Source organism: Myxine glutinosa, chromosome 6 (genome assembly GCF_964187855.1).
Source record: "Myxine glutinosa chromosome 6, kmMyxGlut1.1, whole genome shotgun sequence".
NCBI classification, from domain to species: domain Eukaryota; kingdom Metazoa; phylum Chordata; class Myxini; order Myxiniformes; family Myxinidae; genus Myxine; species Myxine glutinosa.
The window spans coordinates 169,293,993-169,306,701 of NC_136266.1; the positions used below are offsets into that span (position 1 = coordinate 169,293,993).

The 12,709-nt window shown below is 52.2% G+C and overlaps 1 protein-coding gene across 1 annotated transcript in view; it reads left to right on the forward strand.

The window, feature by feature from the left end:
- The window catches only part of LOC137412693 (uncharacterized), a 45,165-nt gene that overhangs the window by 21,807 nt on the left and 10,649 nt on the right, over positions 1–12,709 (forward strand). Inside the window, exon 6 of the mRNA XM_068097978.2 lies at positions 1,731–4,093. Coding sequence (XP_067954079.2) covers positions 1,731–4,093 — 2,363 coding nt within the window. The remainder of the gene's footprint in view (positions 1–1,730; positions 4,094–12,709) is intronic.

A 12,709-nucleotide genomic window follows, 5' to 3' on the forward strand; every position in this document is an offset into this window, starting at 1 on the left:
TGGATTCCACACAATCCAGGAGAGACAAATATATGATGCTGTTATTTTTTTCTGTTAATTCACTGTAATTCCTGTTAAAACCACTTTCTTTAAATGAACAACAACAACAACAACAACAACATGCATTTTAAGGCCATTTCCCCTGCTAGAGCGGGGGTTAGCCTTGCGGTCCCCATGACAATCTTCTCCATTTTGCCCTATTTTCTGCATCTCTCCTTGTTAACCCCCTTGCCCGCATTTCTTCTTCCACCATCTTTAGCCAAGTCTTTCTCGGTCTTCCCCGTCCTCTACTTCCTTCTACATTCATTTCCATCACTCTTCTCAACCAGTCACTTTCATCCTTCCTCAACACATGACCAAACCATCTCAACCTGTTCCTCTTGACAGCATCAATCACAGGCTCTATTCCCATCATCTTTCGCAATTCATCATTTGTCTTCCTCTCTCTCAACGATACTCCGCACATCCATCGAACCATTCGCATTTCCACCCTTTCCAGCCTTCGTTGCTGCTCTACGTTCATTACCCATGTCTCGCTCCCATAAATCATAACACTTCTCACACATGCAGCATACACCTTTCCCTTCAGCTTCAGCGACACTCTCCATCTCATTTCTTTAAATGAACACACAACAAAATACATTTTATGATAAATATTCCATTGTATCACATTTATTTTTACCTGTAGCGTATCACCCTAATTTCGTCAAGGTTTGACATGTAAACTCTGAGTTTTCTTCGCGCTCCAAAACATAAGGCCAAGATAATCACGTGACAGCTATAATGGTCAGGTAAATCCACGAGTTAGCTGGATTTCTATCTAGGCAGACACACCATGCTCACTGCAAACATATACCATGGGGATGATTAATTTTCACTTTCAAAAAGCAAACTTTGATTTTTGACCTCTAAAGTCAAGTCCCTCGGCCCTCGGTGGCCTCATTCGACAATGGGGACCCCTGCGCAGAGGCGGATTCCTTGCATGCCTTGAGCAAGCCTCAGTGGTGTTGTTGTCCAGGCTGCCTCACTTTGGCTGCGGATTGGATGATGAAAAATTATTCAGAACTTTTGATCTCGATACTGATGAAGCAAATTTGGCAAGACCAAGGCTCTCCTTTTCAAAGAAGGAAGAAAATTATTAATTCACTGATACAGAAGCACTTGCATCCCCTGTCATCCATTAAGATGGGTGGACCTCAACACAACAATTAAATTATCCCCAAGGCTTTGATAGAATGGGGCTAACCCCCGCTCTAGCAGGGAAAATGGCCTTAAAATGCATGTTGTTGTTGTTGTTGTTGTTGTTGTTGTTGTTGTTGTTGCTTTGACAGAATGGAATAGTTTCATTTTGAAACGGCTGAGTGCCATGGGAATTAGTTATTCTCTCTTCATTTGAAGGGGGGATGGGGTTGTTCCCATGACCTGACCGTTGGTGTACCCCCAGCACATGTGCAAAATTTGGTGGAGATTGGTCCAGCCATGTGTTTATTTATTTATTTATTTTTGCAGTGTTTTTATTTATTTATTTATTTATTTTAATACATGATTTTCGGACTTACATGACCACAGATAATTGCCTTATTGTACATAGTCATATGTTGTCCTCGGTTTATATTGATGTACGTTTGCACTAATTATCTTGCCACATTTTATTGTGGATGTATGTATATTCACGTTGTTTTGAATTCACATCGTTGCCTCAATTATTATTGTTGCTTATCTCCTTTCAGAGCAAGAAGGAGTGGGAGAAATAATGAAAGAACAATGGAGAGAGAAGTGGGGAAAAACGTGGATGCAGAAAGAGGTCATGAGATTTTAGGTGAAATTGAGGAGGAGATGGAAAAGTGTGAGATTGATGATAAAGAAGAGCAGAAGAAGACTGAAAAGGAACATTTCCAAGGAAAGAAAGAAAAAAGGTCAGAAATTAGGTTACAACTAAAGATTACAAGTGACACAAAAAAGGACTCGAAAACAGATCGACAACAGGAAGGTAGAGTATCTGACAAAGGAGGTTGTGATTCTGATATAGTTGAAAATTGGAATGATAATGCAAGAATAATCGTTGTGGAAAATCAAAAGGCTGATGGAGTTATTGGCACAAAGTCAGAAATGAAGAGTAGAAGTTGTATAAATGTTAAAGAGCAGACGAAAGAAATTGTGAAAATGTGTCTGGAAGAGAGAGGGGAAGCAAATGAAACAAAAGGGCAGGCAATCGAGCAAAAAGGAAGTGAAGAAGCCAAAGAAGAAAAACACCAGGGAGTGAATCAGACAATGGAAAAGGTGCAAGTAATTCAAGAGGTAATGATGTTTGATTTGGGGGCGGCGCCAGGTGACTTTGAGGGGGCGGATGTCTTCGACGGAACGGAACCAGGTGAGGAGGAGGAGCCGGGTGGCTTTGAGGGGGAGGTGCCATGTGTCTTTGAGGGGAAGGGGTCGGGTGGCTTTGAGGAGGAGGCAGCATTGGGTGGCTTTGAGGGGGCGGCAGCATCAGGTGGCTTTGAGGGGGCGGCAGCACCAGGCGGCTTTCAGGGTGTGGCAGCACCGGGTGGCTTTGAGGGTGTGGCAGCACCGGGTGGCTTTGAGGGTGTGGCAGCACCGGGTGGCTTTGAGGGTGTGGCAGCACCGGGTGACTTTGAGGGTGTGGCTGCACCGGGTGGCTTTGAGGGTGTGGCAGCACCGTGTGGCTTTGAGGGTGTGGCAGCACCGGGTGGCTTTGAGGAGGAGCCAGCAGCACCGGGTGGCTTTGAGGAGGGGCCGGCAGCACCTGGTGGCTTTGAGGAGGGGCCGGTAGCACCGGGTGGCTTTGAGGAGGGGCCGGCAGCACCGGGTGGCTTTGAGGAGGGCCCAGCAGCACCGGGTGGCTTTGAGGAGGGGCCGGCAGCACCGGGTGGCTTTGTGGTGGGGCCGGCAGTACCGGGTGGCTTTGAGGAGGAGCCGGCAGCACCGGGTGGCTTTCAGGAGGGGCCGGCAGCACCGGCTGGCTTTGAGGAGGGAACGGCAGCACCCGGTGGCTTAGAGGAGTGGGCGGCAGCACTGCGTGATGTCGAGGAGTGGGCGGTAGCACCAGGTGGCTTCGAGGAGGGGGCGGCAGCACCGGGTGGCTTCGAGGAGGGGGCGGCAGCACCACGTGGCTTCGAGGAGGGGGCGGCAGCACCGGGTGGCTTTGTGGTGGGGCCGGCAGTACCGGGTGGCTTTGAGGAGGAGCCGGCAGCACCGGGTGGCTTTCAGGAGGGGCCAGCAGCACCGGGTGGCTTTCAGGAGGGGCCGGCAGCACCGGCTGGCTTTGAAGAGGGAACGGCAGCACCGGGTGGCTTAGAGGAGTGGGCGGCAGCACTGCGTGATGTCGAGGAGTGGGCGGTAGCACCAGGTGGCTTCGAGGAGGGGGCGGCAGCACCGGGTGGCTTCGAGGAGGGGGCGGCAGCACCACGTGGCTTCGAGGAGGGGGCAGCAGCACCGTGTGGCTTCGAGGAGGGGGTGGCAGCACCGCGTGGCTTCGAGGAGGGGGCGGCAGCACCGGGTGGTTTCGAGGAGGGGGCGGCAGCACCGGGTGGTTTCGAGGAGAGGGCGGCAGCACTGGGTGGTTTCGAGGAGGGGGCGACAGCACCGGCTGGTTTCAAGGAGGGGGCGGCAGCACCGGGTGGCTTCGAGGAGGCGGCGGCAGCACCGGGTGGCTTCGAAGAAGGGGCGGCAGCACCGGGTGGCTTCGAGGAGGGGACGGCAGCACCGGGTGGCTTCGAGGAGGGGGTGGCAGCACCGGGTGGCTTCGAAGAGGGGCCGGCAGCACCGGGTGGCTTTGAGGAGGTGGCGCCAGCAGCACTGGGTGGCTTTGAGGAGGGGTTGCCAGGTGGCTGTGTGGTGGCGTCACCAGGTGGTGGTAAAACTCTCGATGCAAGATTGCTTACTTTGGAAATGGATATGGTTGGAGTGACAAGTCAAATACAAGAAGTGGTAGAAAGGGCTGAACAAGGAAGATCTCTAGAATTGGACATAGAAGATGAGGAAAACAAACCTTCAGTTACATCTCAAGTTTGCAGCATTCCAAAAGAGATGACAGAGCCAGAACTTGAGCCTCACCGTCCAATCACAGCACAAGGTGATTTATCCATTTGATTTTTATGCCTCCGCTGATGAAGTTGCTATCTGAGGCATTATGTTTTTTGGTTGTTCGGCTGGCTGTCTGTGCGTTTGTGTGATATGTTTTCATTGCTGCGATAATTTAGGAATGGCTGAAGGGATCTGAGTTAAACTTGGTACAAGTGCAGTGCCTTCAGAAAGTATTCACACCCCTTGACTTTTTAAATTTTGTGATGTTACAGCGTAAATTGAAAATGGATTAAAATGAGATTTTTTTTGTCACTGATATACACAAAATACCCCCATAATGTCAAAGTGGAATCTTTTTTTTTTTTTTTAATAAACTTTTACAATGAAATTCAAAATTAAAAGCTGAAATGTCGAGCCAAAAGTGTTCAAACCCTTAATTATGACACTCCAAATTGAGCTCAGATGCATAAAAAAATTCCATTGATCATCCTTGATATGTCTCTACAGCTTGATTGCAGTCGACCTATAGGTCAATTCAGTTGATTTGGCATTATTTATAAAGAAACAAACCTTTCTATATGAGGTCCCAAAGTTGACAGTGCATGTCATAGCAGAAACTCCACCATGAGGTCCAAGCAACTGTCCGTATAACTGAGATATAATTGTGAGGAAGCATAGATTTGGGGAAGGGTATAAAACAATTTCAAGATTGTAAGAAAGTTCCCAAGAGTACAGTGAGCTCAATCATCAGAAATGGAAAATATACGGAACTACCCATAGGCCATAGGGCATGCAGTATACAGTCATGAGAAAAAGTAAGTCCACCCCATGTAAAGTTTTGACTTCTTCAACATATTTCAACATACAGCTATTTGATCTTCATTTCAACAATATTGATAGATAAAGGTGATATAATATAACAAATATCATGAAACATTGACATTTTGTAGTCCATTGTATAATTTAAATAAACATAAATGCAAATTTCGCAGGTGGAAAAAGTAAGTACACCCTTGGCTCTAATAGGTGGTATTGCCCCCTTTGGCAGAAACAACCTCAAGTAGGCGTTTCTTATAACTATCTACCAGTCTCTGACATCGACTGGGAGAAATTTTTGCCCACTCCTCCATGCAGAATTCTTTCAGCTGTGCGATGTTTGAGGGGTTTCTTGCATGCACAGCTCGTTTCAAATCCCCCCACAACATCTCGATGGGATTTAGATCCGGGCTTTGACTTGGCCATTCCAGAACCCTCCATTTCTTTCTTTTCAGCCATTCCTTGGTGAATTTACTGGTATGTTTAGGGTCATTCTCATGTTGGAAGGTCCACTTTCGGTTGAGCTTCAACTTTCCGACAGATGGCCTCACATTATCCTCAAGCACCCTCTGGTACAATGAATAATTCATCGTGGATTCTATGATGGTGAGCTGCCCAGGCCCTGATGCAGCAAAGCTGCTGCAAACCATAATATTTCCACCACCATGCTTTACAGTTGGTATCAGGTTCTTGTGGTCCAATGCTGTCTTTGGTTTTCGCCAAACATGTCTTCTGGTACTGTGGCAAAATAGCTCTACCTTTGACTCATCTGTCCAGAGCACATTGTTCCACAAGTGCTGGTCTTTGCCTGGGTGTTCATTGGCAAACGTTAGTCTTGCCCTGATGATCTTTCTGGACAGCAAAGGTTTCCTCCTAGCACACCTCCCATGTAGATCAAATTTGTGCAGCCTCTTTCTAATGGTAGACTCGTGCACTTTGACATCAACAGTGGCAAGAGCTACCTGTAGGTCCCGTGATGACATTCTGGGTTTCTTAGAGACTTCTTTCAGCATCTTGCGGTCTGCTCTCGAGCTGAACTTGCTGGGGTGGCCTGGCCTGAACAAGTTGGCAGTTTTTTGAAATCTTCTCCACTTGGAGATGATCTTCCGGACAGTCGAATGGTTGATTTCAAATTGTTTGGAGATCTTTTTAAATGCCTTCCCAGACTCGTAGGCATCTATAACCTTCTTTCTGAAGGCCTCAGAGAGCTCTTTTGATCTCGGCATAGTGACGCCGCACACTTCAACAACAAAGAGCAAACCAAACGAAATGTCTGAGGTTTAAATAATACAGGTTCCTCCAAGATCCTCTCTGACGATGTTCTAATCATTTGCACCTGAGCTGGTGCACCTGATTCTAATTTTAGGTATTTGAAGTAGTGATAAATGTAGGGGTGTACTTACTTTTTCCACATGCGAAATTTGCATTTATGTTTATTTAAATTATACAATGGACTACAAAATGTAAATGTTTCATGATATTTGTTATATTATATTGAAGTGTGGTGCTGCGCACACAACTTGCTTGCCAAAGAGGTAGGCCACAATGCGTTTGATAAAACCAAAAGAGTTTTTGTTACGAAAGCTCGAACTGCAGCACTGAGCGGGCTCGAGCTTAGATCCCGCATATATGTGCCGAGGCCACGCCTAGTCCCCGGGCGTGGCCGATCGGTCGAAGGGCGGGGCATGTACCATCGGTCCCCGCCTGGGCGCTCGCGCCACCCACTGGTGCGCGGAATTATTACCCCTTGTGCCCACCACACGCTCCCCCCCCAGAATTCCCGTGCACCTGAAGGGTGAGTTTGCGGGGAAGCCGGATGACCCGGCCGAAACGCCCCCTGGCGATGGGTGCAGGGCTGGGGGGTAGCGGGCCAGCGGGGCTGGCGGGTGCCAGGGGTCCGACCGCCGGGGGGCAGCCTCGACGCGGAGGCAGAGCTGCTGGCGGGGGTGCCGGGGGTCCGACCGCCGGGGGGTGGCCCCGACGCGGAGGCAGAGCTGCTGGCGGGGGGTGGTCCGGATTGAGGTAGGCCGGCTTGAGGCGGTCCACGGAAATGCGATCCGGGGCACCACCGATGTCGACCGTGAAAAATTTGACCCCGGTCTCCAGCACGCGGAAGGGCCCGTCGTAAGGGGGCCGTAGCGGTGCCCGGTGGGCGTCGTGCCGGATGAACACGTACTTTGCCGTGCAAAGCTCCGGGGCGACGTGGGAAGGCGGGCAACCGTGGTGTGCCGTGCGAACCTCCGGGCGGTCTCCTGAAGGGCGGAGCGGTGTTGCGCCGCGGACCAAGGAGCCGTGGAGTCGGGGATAAATTCACCCGGTACCCGCAGTGGTTGCCCGAAGACCAGCTCCGCCGAGGACGCGCGCAGGTCGTCCTTGGGCGCCATCCTGAGGCCCAGCAGGACCCAGGGGAGCCTGTCGACCCAGCCGCCGTCGCGCAGGCTGGCCCGGAGCGCGGCCTTCATGGAGCGATGAAAGCGCTCACACAGGCCATTGGCCTGGGGGTGGTAGGCCGTGGTGTGGTGTAGCTTCACCCCGAGCCCTTGCGCCACCGCGGCCCAGAGCTCCGAGGTGAACTGGGGGCTGCGGTCGGACGAGATATCCGAGGGGGCACCGAACCGGGCAACCCAAGTGGCGATAAAGGCTTGCGCCACCTCAGCCGCAGACGTCGCTGCCAATGGGACGGCCTCCGGACACCGTGTGGTGCGGTCGACCATGGTGAGGAGGTGGGTGAACCGTCGCGAGGGGGGCAGAGGTCCCACCAAGTCGACGTGCACGTGGTCGAACCGCCGCTCGGGCACCGTAAACGGGGCCAACGGGGCCAACGGTGCCTGGGTGTGGTGGTGGACCTTTGCGCGCTGGAACGTGAGGCACGTCCTGGCCCAGTTGCGGACGTCCTTCCTGAGGCCATGCCAGACGAACTTCGCCCCGACGAGTTTCTGGGATGCCCTCGTGCCAGGGTGGGACAGGCCATGGATGGCGTCGAACACCGGGCGCTGCCAGCCAACGGGCATGATGGGGCGAGGCCGGCCGAGGGAGACGTCGCATAGGAGGGCCGTGCCCGCGGCATCGAACGGCACCTCGGTGACGCGGAGGCCCGTGACGGCGGTCCGCAAGGCCTGGACGCCGGGGTCGGCGGTCTGGGCCTCCGCCATCCGGGCATAGTGGACCGCGTGCACGACGGACCGGGAAAGGCAATCCGCCACCGGGTTGTCCTTACCCGCCACGTGACGGATGTCCGTCGTGTACTCGGACACGGCAGAGAGGTGGCGCTGCTGCCGTGCCGACCATGGCTCGGCGACCTTGGCCATCGTGAACACAAGGGGCTTGTGGTCAACGAAGGCCGTGAACGGGCGGCCCTCCAGCAGATGGCGGAAGTGTCGGACCGCCAGGTGGAGCCCGAGCAACTTGCGGTCGAAGGTGCTGTACCGGCGTTCGTGCGGGCGAAGCTGCCGGCTGAAAAACGCCAGCGGTTGCCAAGCACCACGCACCCATTGCTCGTGCACCACGCCCACCGCGTAGTCCGACGCGTCGGTGGTGAGGGCGATCGGTGCATCGGGCGCCGGGTGCGCCAGCATGGTGGCGTCGGCCAGAGCCAGCTTTGCACCCGCGAACGCTGCGGCCATCGGCTCCGACCATGCGATGTCACCTTTGCCCGGCTTGCCCCGAAGGGCCTCGTGCAAGGGGCGGAGGAGCTGGGCGACGTGGGGCACGAAGCGGTGGTAAAAGTTTACCATGCCCAGGAACTCCTGGAGCCCCTTGATCGTGCGGGGCTGTGGGAAATCCCTGACCGCCTCCACCTTGGCCGGTAAAGGGACGGCCCCGTGCTCGGTGATGTGGTGCCCCAAGAAGTCGATGGTGGCAACGCCGAAACGGCACTTGGCGGGGTTGATGATTAGGCCATGCTGGCCCAGGCGTTCGAAAAGCGTGCGGAGGTGGAGCAGGTGCTCCTCCCGGGACGCGCTCGCGACTAGGATGTCGTCCAGGTAGACAAACAGGAAAGGTAAGTCGCGCAAGACTCTATCCATGAGCCGCTGGAACGCCTGAGCTGCATTCTTCAACCCGAAGGGCATCCTGAGGAATTCGAAGAGGCCGAAAGGGGTGATGACGGCAGTCTTCGGGACGTCGTCCGGTTGGACGGGGACCTGATGGTAGCCCCGGATGAGGTCCACCTTAGGAAACACGGTCGTGTTGGCCAACCGGGCGGAAAAGTCCTGAATGTGTGGGACCGGGTAGCGGTCGGGGGTGATAGCATCGTTGAGCCGGCGGTAGTCCCCGCACGGCCGCCATCCCCCGCCGGGCTTCGGCATGATGTGCAGCGGAGAATCCCAAGCGCTGTTGGAGCGCCACACGATCCCCAGCCGCTCCACCGTGGCGAACACCGCTTTCGCCACCGCGAGCTTTGTGGGCTCGAGTCGGCGTGCCCGAGCATAGACCGGCGGCCCGACCGTGGGGATGTGGTGCTCCACTCCGTGTTTAACGGCCACCGCTGAGAAGGTGGGCCGCATGAGGGCCGGGAAACTGGCGAGGAGGCGGGTAAAGTCGTCCGCTGCCGGAAGCGTGCAAACTAAACTCACCGGGACGGAACCCTCCAGCAAGCCGCACGGTGAGCCGCTCAGCGAACAAGCGAGCGAGCTAAAAGTTTCGGCCTGGACGAGCCGTCTGCGCTTCACGTCGACCATCAACCCATTCATACATAGGAAGTCCGCACCAAGCAATGCCATTGGCACGCTGGCGGTTACGAACGACCATTGAAAGCGCTGCCCTCCGAACCGCAGGGAGAGGCAGCGCTTCCCGAATGTGCGGATGGGTGTTCCGTTGGCGGCAAGCAATGCGGGGCCCCGGCCCGCGTTTCACTTGTCGGACGTGGAGGCGGGGATGACGCTTACCTGCGCTCCTGTATCGCAGAGGAAACGGCACCCGGACAAGGTGTCCGTAATGAATAGGAGGCTGCTGGAATGGCCGACGCTCAGGGCCGCTAATGAGCGCCGGCCTGGTCGTTTCCCGACTTGTGAAAAGAGCATGGCGGGCGACACGTCCTTGCCTTGTGGCCGAACCTGGCGTGGAAATAGCACCAGGCTTGCGGCGGCGGCGGCCGTGGTTTTCTCTGCGGCGGTGGTGGTGGTGGGCGGGGCGCGGCAGCGGCCAGGAGGGACGCTGTAGCCTCTGCCTCGGGATCCACGACGGCAGCACCGTAACCCGACCGCGTGTCGCAAGCTGCGAAGAACTTGTCGGCCTCTTCGGCCAGGGCGCGGGGTTCCCTTATTTTGGAACCGGCCAGCGCGAGGCGTACCTGTAGAGGTAGCTGGCGTAGGAAAAGCGCCCGGAATAAGAAATCTGGGGCTTGGTCACCCAGCAGCGACAGCATATAATCCATCCGCACGGATGGTCGTGTGTCGCCGAGTGCGGGAAGGTCCAGGAGGCGGTCGGCCCGTTCGATCTCCGTGAGGCCGAACGTGGCGATGAGACGTTTGAGCGCCCCGTACTTGTGGTCGACCGGCGGGTGCCGCAGGATGGACACGACTCGGGCGGCAGTGCCAGGCCCGAGGGCGGCGACCACGTGGTAGTAATGGGTCTCGTCCGCCGTTATGCCTCAAAGCTGAAATTGCACTTCGGCCTGCACGAACCACACATCGGCCTGTGCTTCCCAAAACTCTGGAAGTTTTACCGCGCTGGCGTTGTTGGCCATGGCGCGTTCGGTGGTCAGCAACGGCTGAACCAATCGGGGTCACCAGTGAAGTGTGGTGCTGCGCACACAACTTGCTTGCCAAAGAGGTAGGCCACAACGCATTTGATAAAACTAAAAGAGTCTTTATTACGAAAGCTCGAACTGCAGCACTGAGCGGGCTCGAGCTTAGAGCCCGCATATATGTGCCGAGGCCACGCCTAGTCCCCGGGCGTGCCCGATCGGTCGAAGGACGGGGCATGTGCCATCGGTCCCCGCCTGGGCACTCACGCCACCCACTGGTACGCGGAATTATTACCCCTTGTGCCCGCCACAATATCACCTTTATCTATCAATATTGTTGAAATGAAGATCAAATCGCTGTATGTTGAAATATGTTGAAAAAGTCAAAACTTTACCCGGGGTGTACTTACTTTTTCACGTGACTGTATATGCAGTATATATGCAGTAATTTTCGTGCAACAACGATGGGGGCAACTTAAAACTTTAATGGGTTTGTAGGAAGTGTGTCACTGATTAAGAATATCCATGTCCCCACACACAAGGTGTGCTCAGAAATTCATAACGAGCAGTTGATGAAAATGCATATTAACAAATGGTACATGAAGTGTATGATGGCTTCCTGGCTTTTTAATCAGATTGTTCAGTGAACATGTTATTATCTGTTGGGCTTCATAAATTAATAACATGCATTTATAATAATAATAATAATACTAAGAGTATTAATGAAAAAAAAACTTATAGTTGATACTTACATCAAAATAACATGGTAATATTTGCAATAAATATGCTGAAAAATGTTTTCCATAATACGACACACTGCGCTGTATCTATGAGTCCAATCTGATTTCTTTGTAACCAAGCGAATATTTCCTCACTTTTTTTTCCGTGAAATTTATACTTACACTATCATAAAAGTATATATAGCCTCACTATAGAGGCTACAAAGAGATATGAGGTGAATTTGAAGGAAACAAACATGGAAGGCTGTTGTATGCACCTGCTTCGCTGATCCCCAGTTAACAGATTTGCAAAAGTTCCTGTAGTCTATGTCCGCCTCCTCCAATGATGGCTTTAAGTTTAATATCAAATCATTGACATTTATAATTCCCTGAATAACCATGATTCCAAAATTACAGTAAAATTGTACTACAACAGCAAGTTGAACATGATACAAAGTCATTAACTTAGTCTTCCACCAAATCATCACCATCATACACATGTCCAATCTAATGTTACATAAGTTAATTTTAAAGTCATTCTCAATGCATGGTGCATGAGTTTACACATACCTTGTCCTTGAGAAGTAGATTTCTTTGCAAATGACTTCTCTTTTCTTCTGATTTTACTGATGTCACGGAAGCGCTTGTAGCAATTATTGTAGCCGGCGAAGCCGGTGTTGTGAATAAACGTGTACGTATTATGTTGAAAACCAGATTATGCTGGATCCCTTGGCTTGAGAATTCCGAAGCAGTGACGCACCAAATCGCCCAATGGAGGCCGCCATCGACCAGATGCGGAAGTTTGCATTAAAAAATTGAGAAAACGTTCAATAGGAGTTTGTTTCACCCGTCTTTGTTTGATTCACAATCTAATGCACCTCTAATGTATAATTAAAATACTTTAAGACCAACCTCGTTGTCTTCAACGAAAATCGTCACCAAACACCGGAACCAATGAGATTCGAGCATTTGAAAAATATTTTTTTAAAGCTTTTATGTGTTTTGGAGGCTGAAAACGGCGTCAAATATTCTAAAATTGACATTCTTTTATAGAAATCTCGCGGCCGTCGGGGATAGTTTTTCACGGCCGGAAATATCCGAAGTTGAAACGGAATTCACCGAATTAATCAAGAAGGAAATTTTATCAATTTTAATCTCATCCAGAATGCAAATGGTGTCATTTTGAACTAGGTACGGTACCTACGACACCTACCTACTACCAACTACCTAACCTACTGATGCCATAGTGATGGGTAAAATAGTGGCAAGAGGCTTTGGCTTCGCCGGCTCATTGCGGCTTTGCAGTCGGGTACTAGTAGTGGTAGCCGATGTTACTCGACGGCGAGGGCTGAGCCGCAATGCATGTAGCAGTATCGTGAAAATCAATACCAAGCTTTGTTGCAACCTCGGTAACTATATCACTCTTTGCAGTCGTAATTCACCC